This window comes from Mauremys mutica, chromosome 15 (assembly GCF_020497125.1).
Source record: "Mauremys mutica isolate MM-2020 ecotype Southern chromosome 15, ASM2049712v1, whole genome shotgun sequence".
Lineage (NCBI taxonomy): Eukaryota > Metazoa > Chordata > Testudines > Geoemydidae > Mauremys > Mauremys mutica.
Genome location: NC_059086.1, coordinates 15896951 through 15912592, shown reverse-complemented (window position 1 = coordinate 15912592; position 15642 = coordinate 15896951). Strand labels below are relative to the sequence as shown.

The window sequence follows — 15642 nt, the reverse complement described above, 5'->3', positions numbered from 1 at the left end:
CTCACACAGTCCTTCAAGCTAACATGCATTAACCTCTAGGAGATCATAGAGGAGTCATGCAGCGGAACAGAGCATTGGCAGATTCCACCTGCAATCAGTGAGGGCTTAAACATGGCACATTCTGGTGTAGAAAATGGGATTTTTTTCTCTGTGGAAAATCTAGAATAATTTCCACTGAAATTTTCAGCAATAACATTTTATTTTTCATCAACAAATTGAAATAATGGAAATAGGGGGTTAGAGGAATATCAGGTTTTGAAACCTGAAAACTGAAAAAAATCAGCTGAAAGCTTCCAAAAACTGAAATAATTTGGGGCTGCTGGTTTTCCAATGAAAAATCAAAAATGTTTAAAGAAAGCAGAGACATCCACAATGAAGTAAAATTAAAAAAATACTCAAAAATCAAGTTTTTTATCAAAAAAAGTCTTCATGTAAAATTCCCAGCCGGCCCTAGTACAGTCATCAGTGCCACTCGTGTGCATGATGGTGTAAAGTCAGGTATTATCCAGCAGGGTCCCTGCCCTGACAACCTGCTGTGGCTTATATTCTTGACTAGAGTGTTAAACTTCACAACATCTTTTGCCAAAGTCTATCCTGGGTATGTCTGTGGCCTGGCCTAGCTGCTCAGTCAGTCTGTCAGTGTCAGGTCTTGAGTATGCAGCAGATCTGGTTGCTCCACGGAGCTTCCTGAAATCTCTATCAAACAAATATGTCCATATCATCCCTCTTGCTCCTTCACTGTTTGGTGGCCCAGCCACCCCAAATCGAGCATCTTCTCTCTCTCCTTGGTCAGGCTCTGAATCATCATCTCTGGTACCTGTTGCTCACTTGGTCTCAGAGGGACAGTCCCCACACCCAAACCTTAGGGTAGTAACTGTGTGGCCTGGGACTGTCTCTATAATAGGCCCAAAGCAGAACCCCAACTCCACACCCCCAAACTCTGGGGAAGGTCAGATTAGGACCCTCAGATGGAGCTAAACCTTATGGCAAGTATCACAGGCCAGGGAAGGCATGGTCCTGCCCACCCACTGCCCCGAGGCCTCCTCCTTTTTCCCACTCTCCCCTGGGCCCGGGCCCAGGCTGAGGCTAGGGTGAGCTGGCCTGCAGCCTGGGACTCGGGAAAGCTGAGGCCCAGTGCTTGTATCAACTAGAGCTCTGGGCTGGGGAGGCACTGCCTGCCTGCCTGCCACTCTGGTGGGCTGGGGGGCCTGGCATGATTGTGATGTGGGGTCAGGAGTCCAATGGGAGGGGGGATGGAAGGGGCAGGGACGGGGGCTAACCTCCCTGAACCGAGCAAAGAGTCCTGTGGCACCTTATAGACTAACAGATGTATTGGAGCATGAGCTTCTGTGGGTGAATACCCACTTTGTCGGATGCATGAAAGGGCAGTTCACACGCAGCCCATGTCCAGTTGCTCTGTCCCAGTCCAGCCTCTCCCTTCCCCCGGTCCCCTCTTTCACTGATCAGCCACAACTATCTTAGTGTTTGGAAATGGGAGCCGGCTTGGAGTCTTTAAACTGAGAGGGGACGTCTCTTTCTACCAGACAGGCTCTAGCTCAGCCAGAAGTGAGCAGCTCAATGCAGGGATCCCTGGGGGAGGCTCTGTAGCCTGGGCTGTGCAGATGCTCTGATGCCATTGGTCCCATTGGTCCCTTCTGGACTTTAAATGCACAACTATGAAAATAAACTGCCCTGGAAACCTCAGAGAACAGACTAAATGGAGAGAGAAAGAATGAGGTAGATTAACATGTGAGAACAAAAATAACATTGTATAAGCGTGCTATTTAATCCTACATCACAGCCTGTAATACACCCCCGCCCTGCTGGGCTGCTAGCTTGGGGTGTAGCTGGGTAGAGCTCACTGCTGAGTGGAGGACGAGGTGTCTGCACAGGAGGCTCTGCAGATGCTCAGGGTACTGTCGATTAGTCCTGCGGTTCCCTCCCCACATGGCTGCACAGAGCAGCTGGACTGTGTGTGCAGAGAGTCACTAAGCAGGAGCCACTGCTCACTGCATCAACTCTCCTCTCCCTTCCCTTTTCTGAGCAACAGCCGGTCACTCTCTAGTCCCACAGCGTCTAGCTCCACCCTGCAGAGTGGGGGAGACGGGTCTAATTCTGCCATGGCTGCCCGAAGTTTGGGATGGAGGGAAATGAGGCAGGATCTAGCCCAGAGGCAATAGGGAGTGGGCCGCTTTGTGGAATCAATTAAATCCTATATGAGAGATTTTCCAGCTTCTGTGTCTGACACTTTCCCTATATCCCAATCCCATCTTATCCAGGCTTTTCCCCTCTTTGGCTGAAATATCATTTGTACAACACTGGTCATGGTCACCCAGGCTTTTGGGCGGGATGGGGACTGTGGGGAGGAATTGTGATTTTGTTGTGCCTCAGTTTCCCCACGTGTGAAATGAGGATGAACTACTTCCCTTCCACTCAGGGGTGTGTGAGGATAAAACCAATTAATGATTGTGAGCGGCTCAGATACTCCAGTGACAGGGGATGTAGAGGGGAGAGCATTGATGGGAAGAGCTCAGGACATCTCTATATACAGGGAAATTTACCAGTAAAATTATACCACTCTAGCTTTGCTGGTATAAGTCCCATAGAGACACTCTTGTTGTGGAATCAGAGCCTTTGTTGGGTTTATTCTAAAATTCTAAGGCCAGAAGGGACCACTGTGATCACATAGTCTGACCTCCTGTATAACACAGGCCAGAGAACTGCCCCCAAATCATTCCTATTTGAACTACAGCATGTCTTTGAGGAAAAAAAAACATCCAAGTTTGATTTAAAAATTGCCAGTAACGGAGAATCCATCACAGCCCTTGGTAAGTTTTTCCCATGGTTAATTATCCTCACCGTTAAAAAAAAGTGCACTGTATAGTGTATATTGCTTCCAAAACAAGGTAAGATAAACCAGAAAGTCTTGGTCTTTGTGCTTAACCATGTGATAAACCAAGCACAGTATTTAAAAATAATATTGTATCTGTCTACCACATATACATCCTCTGTCTCTCTCTCTATCCATTGATCTATCTAACAATCTCTCTCTTTAGTGCAGGCTCTGTGCACCCGACTCCTTCAAGTCTCTGTTAAAGCACTAACACAGAGACATTTCTTTGAAGTGTGGAGCAGTTTCCTCTGCTTCTTTCAGGGTCCGTGTGAGTGAGGGAGCTGCAGGATCTGTGGGGAAAGGAGGAACTCACTCTGCAGCTGCTCTTGCTTCACGTATCTGCGTTTGCAGCTCTGGCTGGGGGATGGAGTGAGTTCCCCTTCTTCACATCCCACTATGCACTGTTCATGATCCCATCATCAACCTCCCCTACACCCTCCGATGGTGAAGAGGTTCCCTGTTCTTGTTCCTGTGGTGAGTCTGGGTTGGGGTCATTCAAGTGAAAGCTCCAGAGCAATTTCTCTATCACAAGAGAACTGACCCTCTTACACAGCGGCCTGATCCCCAGGCCAGTGAGGTCAGGGGAGTCTTTCCATTGCCACCAGTGGACTTTGGATCAGGCCCTTTCTGGGCAGCATTGTCTGAGCTACAAGCAGGGCCCGGCTGCCATCCAAGGGTGCCAGCAGCTCAGCCTGACCCACAGCCCCAGGGATCACTCTGGGCTAGAGTTTGTCAAACATTTTTTCCAGTTTCCATTTTTCCAAAGGAAAAAAAGTGTTTTTGAAATTTTCTAAAAACAAAATTGGAAAATAAAAAAATGAACATTTTCATTTTTAAAAACCTACTTTGAGAGATTTCAGATTTTCCCTCCCTCCCTTTTTTCCATTTCCCCAAAAGACAGGGAGAAATTATTAAAACAAATATTTTGAACAAAAGGTTTTGAAACAATTTAAAAAAAAATTGCAAAAAATATTTACCCTTTTTCACCCTGTCATCTTCTGGGAACTGCTTATAACAGGGAGTCTCAAAACATGCTCCTCTGACCCTCACCCAGACATCCCCTGTCCAGCTGCTCTGCAGAGCTGATTCCATCCTAGCACAATCCACTTATGCATGGCTCTGCAAAACTACTATGCAGAACAGCTCTACCTTGTACTCCTGACACATTTCCCTTGAGGCTCTCAGCTGTTTGGCTTCCAGTAAAGTTGTTAACGTCTATTCACAAGACTTATTTCTTTCCCATATGTTTCTTTGGCCTTTTGCCCTGGTTCCCCACTTGCTTAGTCACACTGATTTCAGCTACCCTGTTGCCCAGATTTCACTTCTGGATGCTCTTTCCCAACTGCATTGTGTTCCTCCCCATCTGGCAGTGCCCTGGTGCTCATCTCTCAGCAGGAACAGGAGCCCAGAATGGGAGCAGAGGTAGTCAGAGCAGGATGGGCAGAAGTGGCTGGAGGGGGAAAATGGTGGATATGGTAAGGGAAAACTAAGGAGATGGGGAAGCCAGTGCAGTCCTGTGGTAGGTGTCTTCTGTGAGTGCGAAATTCACCCGTATGCAGCGGGTCCTACATGAGGCCCAGACCCCATTTATATCCCACATAAGCCCAGAGGATGAATTACCTCCTGGGGGAGCTGAATCCTTCTCACCAGGGACTGGAGACCAGGGTGGAGGTAAAAGGTTCAGGCTCATCCAACATCCCTCAATCACCCAGTTACCTTTGACCCTGGCCCAGCTGTGCCTTTAGCCAGGGGGCTGTCTCGATCCCCAGGCAATGAGATGGGATGGGAGGGGTTTCTTCAGTGATATGTTTATACTCAAACTCACAAACCAGGTTCTTTCAGTTCTCAATCTTCCAGCCCTAAATAGAGATGCTGTGGCTGGAGCACCAAAACGGGGGCGGCACGGGGCAGGAAACAGGGAGTGGTGATGAACATCAGACCTGAGGAAGGGACAGAGCAAATCAGACAGGCTGCAGCATTTCTGCTGTCTGAGCCCTACAAAGCCCAGAAGGCCTGGGAGCAGGGAGAGGGGCTGACTGGAGCATCCAATCCTGAGGATCAGACAGGGGCAGATTGGAACAGAGAGAGAGAGAGAGAGAGACCTGAACTTCCCTTCTGTTGAAATCAGACAGGGCACAGGTGAGAGCAAGGAGTGACAGTGGATTGTCCCCTTCAGGCCCTGTCAGGAGCTAAAATCTCTGGGCTGTTTCCATCCCACTTGGTTCCCCCGACTGCCCCGATGATCCTGTCTCTGTGCCTTTTGCTTCCTGGTGAGTATGTGGGAATCCTGTGCTAATTTGTAGCAGGTTGGGGGAAACAGAACCAAGAGCAGCCCCTGGCCAGATGGTTGGCAAATCATCTTTAGTGGGAGAGACATGGGAACCAGTAGAAATACTGAGAATGAGAGTTACTGGACCAGATCCCCAGCTGGTGTATCGGTATCGCTCCACTGGAGTCAATTGGGGCACATCCATAGCTGGTGTAAATCAGTGTAGCTCCATTCGACTCAATATCTGTTTACATCAGCTGAGGATCTGGCCCTCTAGAGCAGTGGTTCTGAGCCAGGGTATGCATACTTGTGGGGACACAAAGGTCTTCCAGGGGTACACCAACTACTCTAGACAGGGCTGGCTCCAGACCCCAGCGCGCCAAGCAGGCGCGTGGGGCGGTATTGTCGGGGCAGGGCGGCATTTGGCTCCGGCGGACCTTCCGCAGTCATGCCTGCGGGAGGTCCACCGGAGCCCGGGATGAGCGGACCTGCTGCAGGCATGACTGCGGAGGGTCCCCTCTTCCCGCGGCTCGGACGGAGCTCCCGCAGGCATGCCTGCGGATGCTCCACCGGAGCCGCGAACCAGCACACCTGCCACAGACACTTCTGCCCCAGTCGCGGGACCAGAGAAGGGCGGCGCAGCGCGCCGCCCTGCTTGGGGCGCCATAATTTATAGAGCCACCCCTGACTCTAGACATTTGCCGAGTTTTATGATAGACTACATAAAAATCATGAATGAAGTCAGTACAAACTAAACTTTCATACAGACAGTGACTTGTTTATTTTGCTCTATAGTAATTGTGTGGCTGTGACATATATTTTTATGTATGATTTTGTAAGCAAATTGTTTTTAAGTGAGGTGAAACTTGGGGTATGCAAGACAAATCAGACTCCTGAAAGGGGAACTGTAGTCTGGAAAGGTTGAGAGCCACTGCTCTAGAGAGGTGAAGGGAAAAGAAGTCCCAGCTCAGACAAGGTGTGTGTGTGCATGGAACCTGCCCTGTCCCAGATGTAACATCCTGTCTGGTTTACTTCTTCAGCAAAACAGGAATCAAGAATTTATTTTCCTGTCTATTGAAAAGAGTTTTTGTCCTTGAAGTGGGGACAAAGGAAGGGGGAGATTTTATCTCCAGCACTAACCACACAGCACCTTTCTCTTCCCAGTAATGAATCCCAGCAGCCAGAATATCTGCTCAGCTCCCGGTAAGTCCATCTGTCACCCTTCTATCTATTTTTTCCAGAGGGGTTTGTACTAATAGAAAAGGTTACCAGCTGCAGAAGATTATATTATTACTGTGGCCCCTGAAGAACTGACAATCTCGGATCTGACATTATCCTCCTGATGCCCAGTCGTGCTGAAATAAGATCCTGCTCCAGACACATTGCACATACCCTGCAGCCCTTGTGCAGGCAGAATTAATCTACACTGCAATTAGACGCCTGTGGCTGGCCTATCCCATGTAAACAGCCATATAGCCCGAGTCCCGGAAGCCCAAGTCAGCTGACACAGCCCAGCAGCCACTTTTTAACTGCAGTGTAGAGATAAGACAGATGCTTAGCAGCTGCAAGCTGCTTCCATGGCAATCATTTTCCTTTAGTAAACTGCTCCCGGGCTGCCCCCAAATGGGCAACAACAATGACCCCACTGATGGCTGACCCATTGGCCTTCCCAGGTGTTGTCCCTGCCCCCATCCTCTACCTGAGCCAGACGTCTGCTCGACAGGGGGACTCCGTGCTGCTCCAGTGCTCTGTGATCTCCAAGGCCCCAGCCGCCCGCGTCATCTTCTGTAAAGACGGGGAGGAGGTTTTCTCTCAGGCAGGGTTGAAGAAGGTCACCTATAGCTATGACCACACAGTGTCCATGGACAGCTCTGGGAATTACTCCTGCGGATACGAGATTAAGGAGAGCGACAAGCAAGTGAACAGATCCCAGCTCAGCCCTGCCAAGCATCTCAGTGTTACTGGTAAGAGGGGTGAATGCCAAAGTAAGTAAATCATCCAACGCCCTGGCAGAAAGAATTCAGATGCAGATAGATAGCTGAGTGACAGGGTGATGAGCAGAAGAATTAGGTTGTTTTGTCATAAATATTCTCCTGTTACAATTCTCCATTTGCAAAATAGATTTGACTGTGGTTTGATGTGTGAAAACCCTCCCTTCTATTCCCAGCACAGCCTCAGGTGATCTTGTGCAACTCTTCATTATCAATACAAGGGGTGAATGACACCTGTCACCTATTCCATAGTGGCATGAGCTAGCGGCTGTGAAGTGTGCGAGGAGTTACTAACACTCAGTGGAAGAGCTCGACCTCGAGCACAGGGTGTCCTGGCTTGTAGCTGAGTGCCACCTACAAGCTCCAGGACTTTGTGTGGGAAGTGCATGGCATTTGGCTGGGCTGATTGAGCCACTCAGGGAGCTCCTTTGCTGAGGTTTCCATTCGGGGAACAGTCATGTCCCATTTGACTGGTGCAGGGGCTGGGCTCAGCCATCGCAGACGCATTTCTCACACACTGAGTGTCACCTGGAGGCACTGACAGGGCCAGATTCTCCTCATTCTCATTGTACAGGTCAGGTAAGCAGCAGTGGAGAGGAGTCAGATCCCAGAGCTCAGATAGCTCTTGGGCAAGTGCCCTGGGGATCTGAGCCTGGCTGTTCTCACAGCTCTCTGCTCGCTGCATAGAGACTTTGGTCCAACCCAACCTCTGGGGGTAACTCTTCTGCCAGCAGGACTTCCACCAGAGGGAGACCAAGTTCAAGGAAGGTCTATGTGAGTGAGGCAGTTTTTGTCCTTGAAGAGGGACCTTAGAATAGGGGGAAGATTTTATCTCCAGTACTAATGTTACCGAAATATCGTGTCTGCCTAGCTGAGAGCCAATAACATCCTGACAGGGATAAGGAAAAGATGCTTTATTCTGCAGAAGAAAGGAGATCCCTGTATCAAGATACGAAAAGCTTTTTATACACTTTCAAACAAAGACCATGCCATGTTAATACTTCATTGGTGGTTGCCAGACAAGAGAAAAGATAGTTGAAAAATTCAGGTCACTGTGTTATGTGAGGCTTCTGCTTCCCCCTACTGGCTGCTTGTAAGCTATTAAGGGGCGGGGGCACGAAATAACTTTCACACTAACCACACCTCTCCTTTCTGTTCCCAGTGCTGAGTCCCAGAAGCCAGGAGATCTGCTCAGATCCAGATCAGTCTGTCTGTGCCCAGACACACTCACCCCTCCATCAATCATGCCAGAGAGGTTTGTACTAGTAGAAAAGGCTTCCAGCTACAGATGTATTATTAGTATTATTACCATTTCCCCAGGATGCCCCTCTCAGGGATCAGGCCCCACTGGGCCAGGTTTTGCCCACTCCTATGTGAAGCTCTGGTCCCTGTCCTCGAAGAGCTAACAGTCTCAGATCTGACATTATCCCCCCAGTACCCAGCAGTGCAGAAAGAAGAGCTTGCTCCAGAGACACTGCACACACCCTGCAGCTCCTGAGCAGGCAGAGTACGTCCACACTGCAGTTAGATGCCAGCGGCTGGCTTGTGATGTGTAAACAGCCCTGGAGCCTGAGCCCTACAAGCCTGACTCAGCTGGCATGAGCCAGCAGAGAGTTTTTAACTACAGCAGGGACATACCCTTAGCAACTGCTTCCATGGCATCCTACTTCCTTTGGCAAACTGCTTCCTGGGATCCCCATGAAACAGGGGCCAATTGAAGGCCTCATTGATCTCTCGACCCATTCCCCTTCCCAGGTGCTCTCCCTGCTCCGATCCTCTACCTGAGCCAGACATCCGCCCAACAGGGGGACTCCGTGCTGCTCCAGTGCTCTGTGGTCTCCCAGGCCCCAGCCACCCGTGTCGTCTACTGTAAGGATGGGGAGGAGGTTTTCTCCCAGGCAGGGTTGGAGAAGAAGGTCACCTACAGCTATGACCACACAGTGTCCATGGGCAGCTCTGGGAATTACTCCTGCGGGTACGAGATCAAGGAGAGCGACAAGCAAGTGAACAGATCCCAGCTCAGCCCTGCCAAGCACCTCAGTGTTACTGGTAAGAGGGGTGAATGGCAAAGTGAGCGAATCAGCCAATGCCCTGGCGGAAAGTGAATCCAGAGACAGATAGATAGCTGAGTGACAGGGGTGATGAGCAGAAGAATTGAGTTGTTATCCTCCATTTGCACCAGTCCTTAGTTGAAGACACAGCACCCATGTTGTTGGTGGGTCACACAAATGTTAGTGAGACAGCAGAAGGATGTTAGTTCCCAGGACCCCTGGGTTCTCTTCCTGGCTCTGGGAGCAAACTGTGGTTAGTATTAGAGGCAGCACAACCAAGCACATAAATCTGGCACATCCCCTCTTAAGGGTACCAAGACAAAGTAGACTTGACTGGGGTTTGCTGTGTGAAAACCCTCCCTTCTATTCCCAGCACAGCCTCAAGTGACCTTGTGCAACTCTTCATTATCCCTTGTGACAAAGTTCCTCCTTTACCTTGGTGGGTCCTGTGCTTATTGGCAGATTGGTCCTGTTTTGAGCAGGGGGTTGGACTAGATGACCTGAGTTCCATGATATTCTATGATTCTACTTTAATTAAAAAAAAAAAAAGCTTCTATCCCTCCCTCATACAGAGAAGAGCTCAAAAACATGAAGCAAGTACAACCTAAGTGCTGAAAAAACAGACCATAAATAAAAAGAACCCAACAATTATTATTTAAAAAAAAAAACAACCTACTATGATGTTCCCAACTGGCCTGGGTTTATCACACTGCAAACAGACCTCTGGGGTCAAGTATGAGAGGGGTAGCCATGTTAGTCTGGATATGTAAAAGCAGCAGAGTCCTGTGGCACCTTATAGACTAACAGACATATTGGAGCATGAGCTTTCATGGGTGAATACCCACTTCATCAGACACATGTAGTGACCTCTGGGGGTAACTCTTCTGCCAGCAGCACTTACACCAGAGGGAGACCAATTTCAAGCAAGATCTGTTTGAGTGAGGCAGTTTTTGTCCTTGAAGAGAGACCTTAGAATAGGGGGAGATTTTATCTCCAGCACTAACCACATGTCTCCTTTCTGTTCTCAGTGCTGAGTCCCAGCAGTCAGGAGATCTGCTCAGATCCAGGTCAGTCTGTCTGTGCCCAGACACACTCACCCCTCCATCAATCATGCCAGAGAGGTTTGTACTAGTAGAAAAGGCTTCCAGCTACAGATGTATTATTAGTATTATTACCATTCCCCCAGGATGCCCCTCTCAGGGATCAGGGTCCCATTGGGCCAGGTTCTGCACCCCCCTATGTGAAGCTCTGGTCCCTGCCCTCAAAGAGCTAACAGTTTCAGATCTGACATTATCCCCCCACTACACAGCTGTGCTGAAAGAAGAGCTTGCTCCAGAGACACTGCACACACCCCACAGTTCCTGAGCAGGCAGAGTATGTCCACACTGCAGTTAGATGCCAGCGGCTGGCTTGTGACGTGTAAACAGCCCTGGAGCCTGAGCCCTACAAGCCTGACTCAGCTGGCATGAGCCAGCAGAGGGTTTTTAACTACAGCAGGGACATACCCTTAGCAACTGCTTCCATGGCATCCTACTTCCTTTGGTAAACTGCTTCCTGGGATCCCCATGAAACAGGGGCCAATTGAAGGCCTCATTGACCTCTCGACCCATTCCCCTTCCTAGGTGCTTTCCCTGCCCCCATCCTCTACCTGAGCCAGACATCCGCCCAACAGGGGGACTCCGTGCTGCTCCAGTGCTCTGTGGTCTCCCAGGCCCCAGCCACCCGCGTCATCTACTGTAAGGATGGGGAGGAGGTTTTCTCCCAGGCAGGGTTGGAGAAGAAGGTCACCTACAGCTATGACCACACAGTGTCCATGGGCAGCTCTGGGAATTACTCCTGCGGGTACGAGATCAAGGAGAGCGACAAGCAAGTGAACAGATCCCAGCTCAGCCCTGCCAAGCACCTCAGTGTTACTGGTAAGAGGGGTGAATGGCAAAGTGAGCGAATCAGCCAATGCCCTGGCGGAAAGTGAATCCAGAGACAGATAGATAGCTGAGTGACAGGGGTGATGAGCAGAAGAATTGAGTTGTTATCCTCCATTTGCACCAGTCCTTAGTTGAAGACACAGCACCCATGTTGTTGGTGGGTCACACAAATGTTAGTGAGACAGCAGAAGGATGTTAGTTCCCAGGACCCCTGGGTTCTCTTCCTGGCTCTGGGAGCAGACTGTGATTAGTATTAGAGGCAGCACAACCAAGCACATAAATCTGGCAAATTCCCTCTTAAAGGTACCAAGACAAAGTAGACTTGACTGGGGTTTGCTGTGTGAAAACCCTCCCTTCTATTCCCAGCACAGCCTCAAGTGACCTTGTGCAACTCTTCATTATCCATACAAGGGGTGAATGACACCTGTCACCTATACCATAGCGGCATGAGCTAGTGGCTGTGAAGTGTGCGAGGAGTTACTCGAGCACAGGGTGTCCTGGCTTGTAGCTGAGTGCCACCTACAGGCTCCAGGACTTTCTGTGGGAAGTGCATGGCATTTGACTGGGCTGATTGAGCCACTCAGGGAGCGCCTTTGGTGAGGTTTCCATTCGGGGAACAGTTGTGTCCCATTTGACTGGTGCAGGGGGCTGGGCTCAGCCATCGCAGCCACGTTTGTCACACACTGAGTGTCACCTGGAGGCACTGACAAGCCCAGATTCTCCTTGTCGCCATTGCACAGGCCAACTCAAGCAAGGTCTGTGTGAGTGAGGCAGTTTTTGTCCTTGAAGAGGGACCTTAGAATAGGGGGAGTTTTTACCTCCAGTACTAACCACACATCTCCTTTCTGTTCCCAGCGCTGAGTCCCAGCAGCCAGGAGATCTGCTCAGCTCCCGGTGAGTCCATCTGTCTGTCTGTCTCCAGACACACTCACTCATCTATCTATCTATCTATCTATCTATCTATCTATCTATCTATCTATCTATCTATCTATCTATCTATCTATCTATCTATCTAACATGCCAGAGGGATTTGTACAAGTAGAAAAGGCTTCCTGCTACAGAAGCTTATTATTATTGCTATTATTACCGTGCTCCCAGGATGCCCCTTTCAGGGATCAGGGCTCCATCGTGCCAGGTGCTGCACACCCCTATGTGAAGCTCTGGTCCCTGCCCCCGAAGAGCCGACAGTCTCACATCTGACATTATCCCCCCAATACCCAGCTGTGCTGAAAGAAGAGCTTGCTCCAGAGACACTGCACACACCTCACAGCTCCTGAGCAGGCAAAGTACATCCACACTGCAGTTAGATGCCAGTGGCTGGCCTGTGACATGTAAACAGCCCTGGAGCTCGAGCCCTTCAAGACCAACTCAGCTGGCATAGGCCAGCAGAGTGTTTTTAACTACAGCATAGACATGCCCTTAGCAACTGCTTCCATGGCATCCTACTTCCTTTGACAAACTGCTTCCTGGGATCCCCATGAAACAGGGGCCACTGAAGGCCCATTGACCCCTTCACCCATTCCCCTTCTCAGGTGTTCTACATGCCCCCACCCTCTACCTGAGCCAGATGTCTGCTCGACAGGGGGACTCCGTGCGGCTCAAGTGTTCTGTGGTCTCCCAGGCCCCAGCCACCCGCGTCATCTTCTGTAAGGATGGGGAGGAGGTTTTCTCCCAGACAGGGTTGGAGAAGAATGTCTCCTACAGCTATGACCATGCGGTGTCCATGGGCAGCTCTGGGAATTACTCCTGCGGGTACGAGATCAAGGAGAGCAACAAGCGGGTGACCAGATCCCAGCTCAGCCCTGCCCAGCACCTCAGCATTACTGGTAAGAGAGGTGAGCGGCAAAGTGAGTAAATCATCCAATGCCCTGGCAGAAGGAGAATCCAGAGGCAGATAGCTGAATGACTGGTGATGAGCAGAAGATTTAGCAGAAAGAGGTTGAATTTACTTTAGGGGCATGAGCTCTTGGCTCTTACTAGGGTCTGTGAAGAACTCAGAGAAGTTAATAACACTCACTGGAAGAGCTGGGCCTAGAGCACAGGATCTCATGGTTCATAGTCTGGGGCCATCCGCAGACTCCAAGATGCCCTGTGGGGTGTCTATGCTCACACTCACAACTTCTACACAGGGGGAGAGGGCTGCCAAATGCCCGTAATGTGCATGACATTTGGGAGGTATCGCAGAGCCAGTCACTGATCTGCTTTGGGGAGGTTTCCATTTGGGGAACAGTCATGTCCCATTTGACTGGCATAGGGGGCTGGGCTCAGCCATCGCAGCCATGTTTCTCACACACTGAGTGTCAACTGGAGGCACTGACAGGCCCAGATGCTCCTTGTCCCCTTTGCACAGGCCAGGTGAGCAGCAGTGGAGAGGAGTCAGACCCCACAGCTCTCGTAGACGCTCTTGGGCCAGACCCCAGGTATCCAGAGCCCGGCTCTGTCCCCCCAGCTCTCCCCTCGCTACATAGAGACTTTGGACTTTGGGCAGGCAGAGGAGTTACCCCTGGGGTAACTCCTCTGCCTGCAGCACTTACACCGGGGGAGACCCAGCTCTCTGCAGTGAAACCCGGCCTGCACAGAGGGGACAGCCCCAGGGCCAGGTAGCACTTAACTCCCCTGAACCCTCAGCACTGGGCGTGAGCAGGGCCTAGGTTTGGTGCTGTCCCAGGCACAGGGGTGTCTGGGAATGTTGCCCATGCACACAGCCTATCACACAACCCGCTCTGGCCACTAGACGAGCCCCGGGCTGTCCGCAGGGTGCAGGGGTCTCCCACACATTCAGATCCCTGAGGGTGGTCCCCAGACAAGAACGTCTGATTGGAGGGGCAGGGAAATCCTAGGTAAGGTTGCCAACTTTCTACTTGCACAAAACAGAACACCCTTGCCCCACACCCTGCCCCGCCCCTTCTCTGAGGCTTTGCCCCCACTCACTCCATCCTCTCCTCCCTCCCTTGCTCACTCTCCCTACCCTCACTCACCTGCTCATTTTCACTGGGCTGGCTGAGGGGATTGGGGTGTGGGAGCAGGTGAGGGCTCTGGATGAGGGTTTTGGGGTGCAGGAGGGTGCTCTGGGATGGGATCAATGGGTTCAGGGGGCAGTAGGGGGATCATGGCTGGGGCAGAGGTGTGGGAAGCGGGAGGGGGTGCAGGCTCCACGTGTTGCTTACCTCAGGCAGCTCCTGGAAGCAGTGACATGTCTCCCCTCTGTCGCCTATGTGGAGGTGCTTGGGGTGGGGGCAGTGCGTGGAGCCCCCTGGCTGACCCTTTGCCTAGGAGCCTGAAGGGGGAAATGCTGCTGATTCTGGGAGCTACCCAGAGTCACGGCAGGCAGGGAGCCTGCCTTTGCCTCCCTGTGCTGCCAACCAGACTTTTAACAGCTCCGTCAGCACTGCTGATCGGAGCCCCTAGTGTCCCTTTTCAACCAGGTGTTTTGGTCAGAAATTGGACACCTCGCAACTCTCATCCTGGCTCATGGCTTCCTGGGGCATTTTCACTCCCACGGAGCTTCAACGTCAGTGAAAGGTCTCAGGGATCAATGAAATGACGGTTTGTTAAATGGACGGTGATGTCCTCACTGAGTCTGCAGTGGGGTAACTCAGTGTGAAACTCAGAACAAGAGAGAGCGTCCAGGGACCGGCTCCTTGATGGTGTAAACTGGCAGAGCCCTATGGACTCCAAAAGAGAGACACCAATTTACTGGGGATCTGGCCCAATGACTCCAGCACAGTGATGCTGATTTACACCCGCTGGAGATCTGACCCCAGTGGTTGGCAGAACCGCTCTGTCTGTCCCTGGGAGGCGCGTCCCTGCGGAGGCTGCAGGCGTCTCTCCCACACGGTGCGATTCTCTTTGCCCTTGTCCCACAGGCAATGTGAGCAGCAGTGGAGGAGCAGAGGAGCCGACCCGCACAGGTAACGGGCTATTGCTCTGTCACACCCTGATTATCACAGCCCAGCTCTGCGCCCCCAGCTTTGACCTCAGGGCATAAAGTCTGAGCCAAACTCAAACCAGGGCAAGTAACTCCTCGGCCTGCAGTGCAGTCACCCCTGATAGACTCGGCTCTGCCTGTGCAATTCCCCCAGGGCAGAGGAGCAGCACAGCCCACAGCATCACTTACGTCCCATTTCCACCTGCTCCTGAGGACACAGCTCATGCCAAGGCCTCGTGCTGTCCTGTGCCCCCGTGGTGAACTGCCAGCCACACTGGAAGGGGTAATAGAGTCTGGGATGCTGCATCTGTCGCTAGCTTTTGTGAGGCCTTTGCACAGCGTCCCAGTGCAGCCTGAGCAAACCTGGGCCGTTCCCTGCTCCTCCAACCCCTCAGGGCTGTGCTGGGCAAAGGGAGAAGCCTCCTCAACAGCCTCCATCAGTTAGGCCTCCTGTAGGGGGAACGTGCCCCCCTGCAGCATGATCCCCCCCTTAGAGCTAGGACTCCGGGAACTAAGACAGCTGTTCTGCGTCTAGTGGTGGCATTGCAGTCCCACATGCTGCTTTACAGACAGCTATCACCACGT

At 51.3% G+C, this 15642-nt stretch overlaps 1 protein-coding gene across 1 annotated transcript in view; it reads left to right on the top strand.

Moving 5' to 3' along the window:
- The first annotated feature begins 5072 nt into the window (after window positions 1-5072).
- Window positions 5073-15642, top strand: part of LOC123350522 — a 61226-nt gene continuing 50656 nt past the window's right edge. Inside the window, exons 1-10 of the mRNA XM_044989139.1 lie at window positions 5073-5163; window positions 6327-6365; window positions 6836-7126; window positions 8316-8408; window positions 8909-9202; window positions 10233-10325; window positions 10827-11120; window positions 11985-12023; window positions 12662-12955; window positions 14996-15040. Of these exons, the coding sequence (XP_044845074.1) occupies window positions 5133-5163; window positions 6327-6365; window positions 6836-7126; window positions 8316-8408; window positions 8909-9202; window positions 10233-10325; window positions 10827-11120; window positions 11985-12023; window positions 12662-12955; window positions 14996-15040 (1513 nt within the window). The 5' untranslated portion in view covers window positions 5073-5132. The remainder of the gene's footprint in view (window positions 5164-6326; window positions 6366-6835; window positions 7127-8315; window positions 8409-8908; window positions 9203-10232; window positions 10326-10826; window positions 11121-11984; window positions 12024-12661; window positions 12956-14995; window positions 15041-15642) is intronic.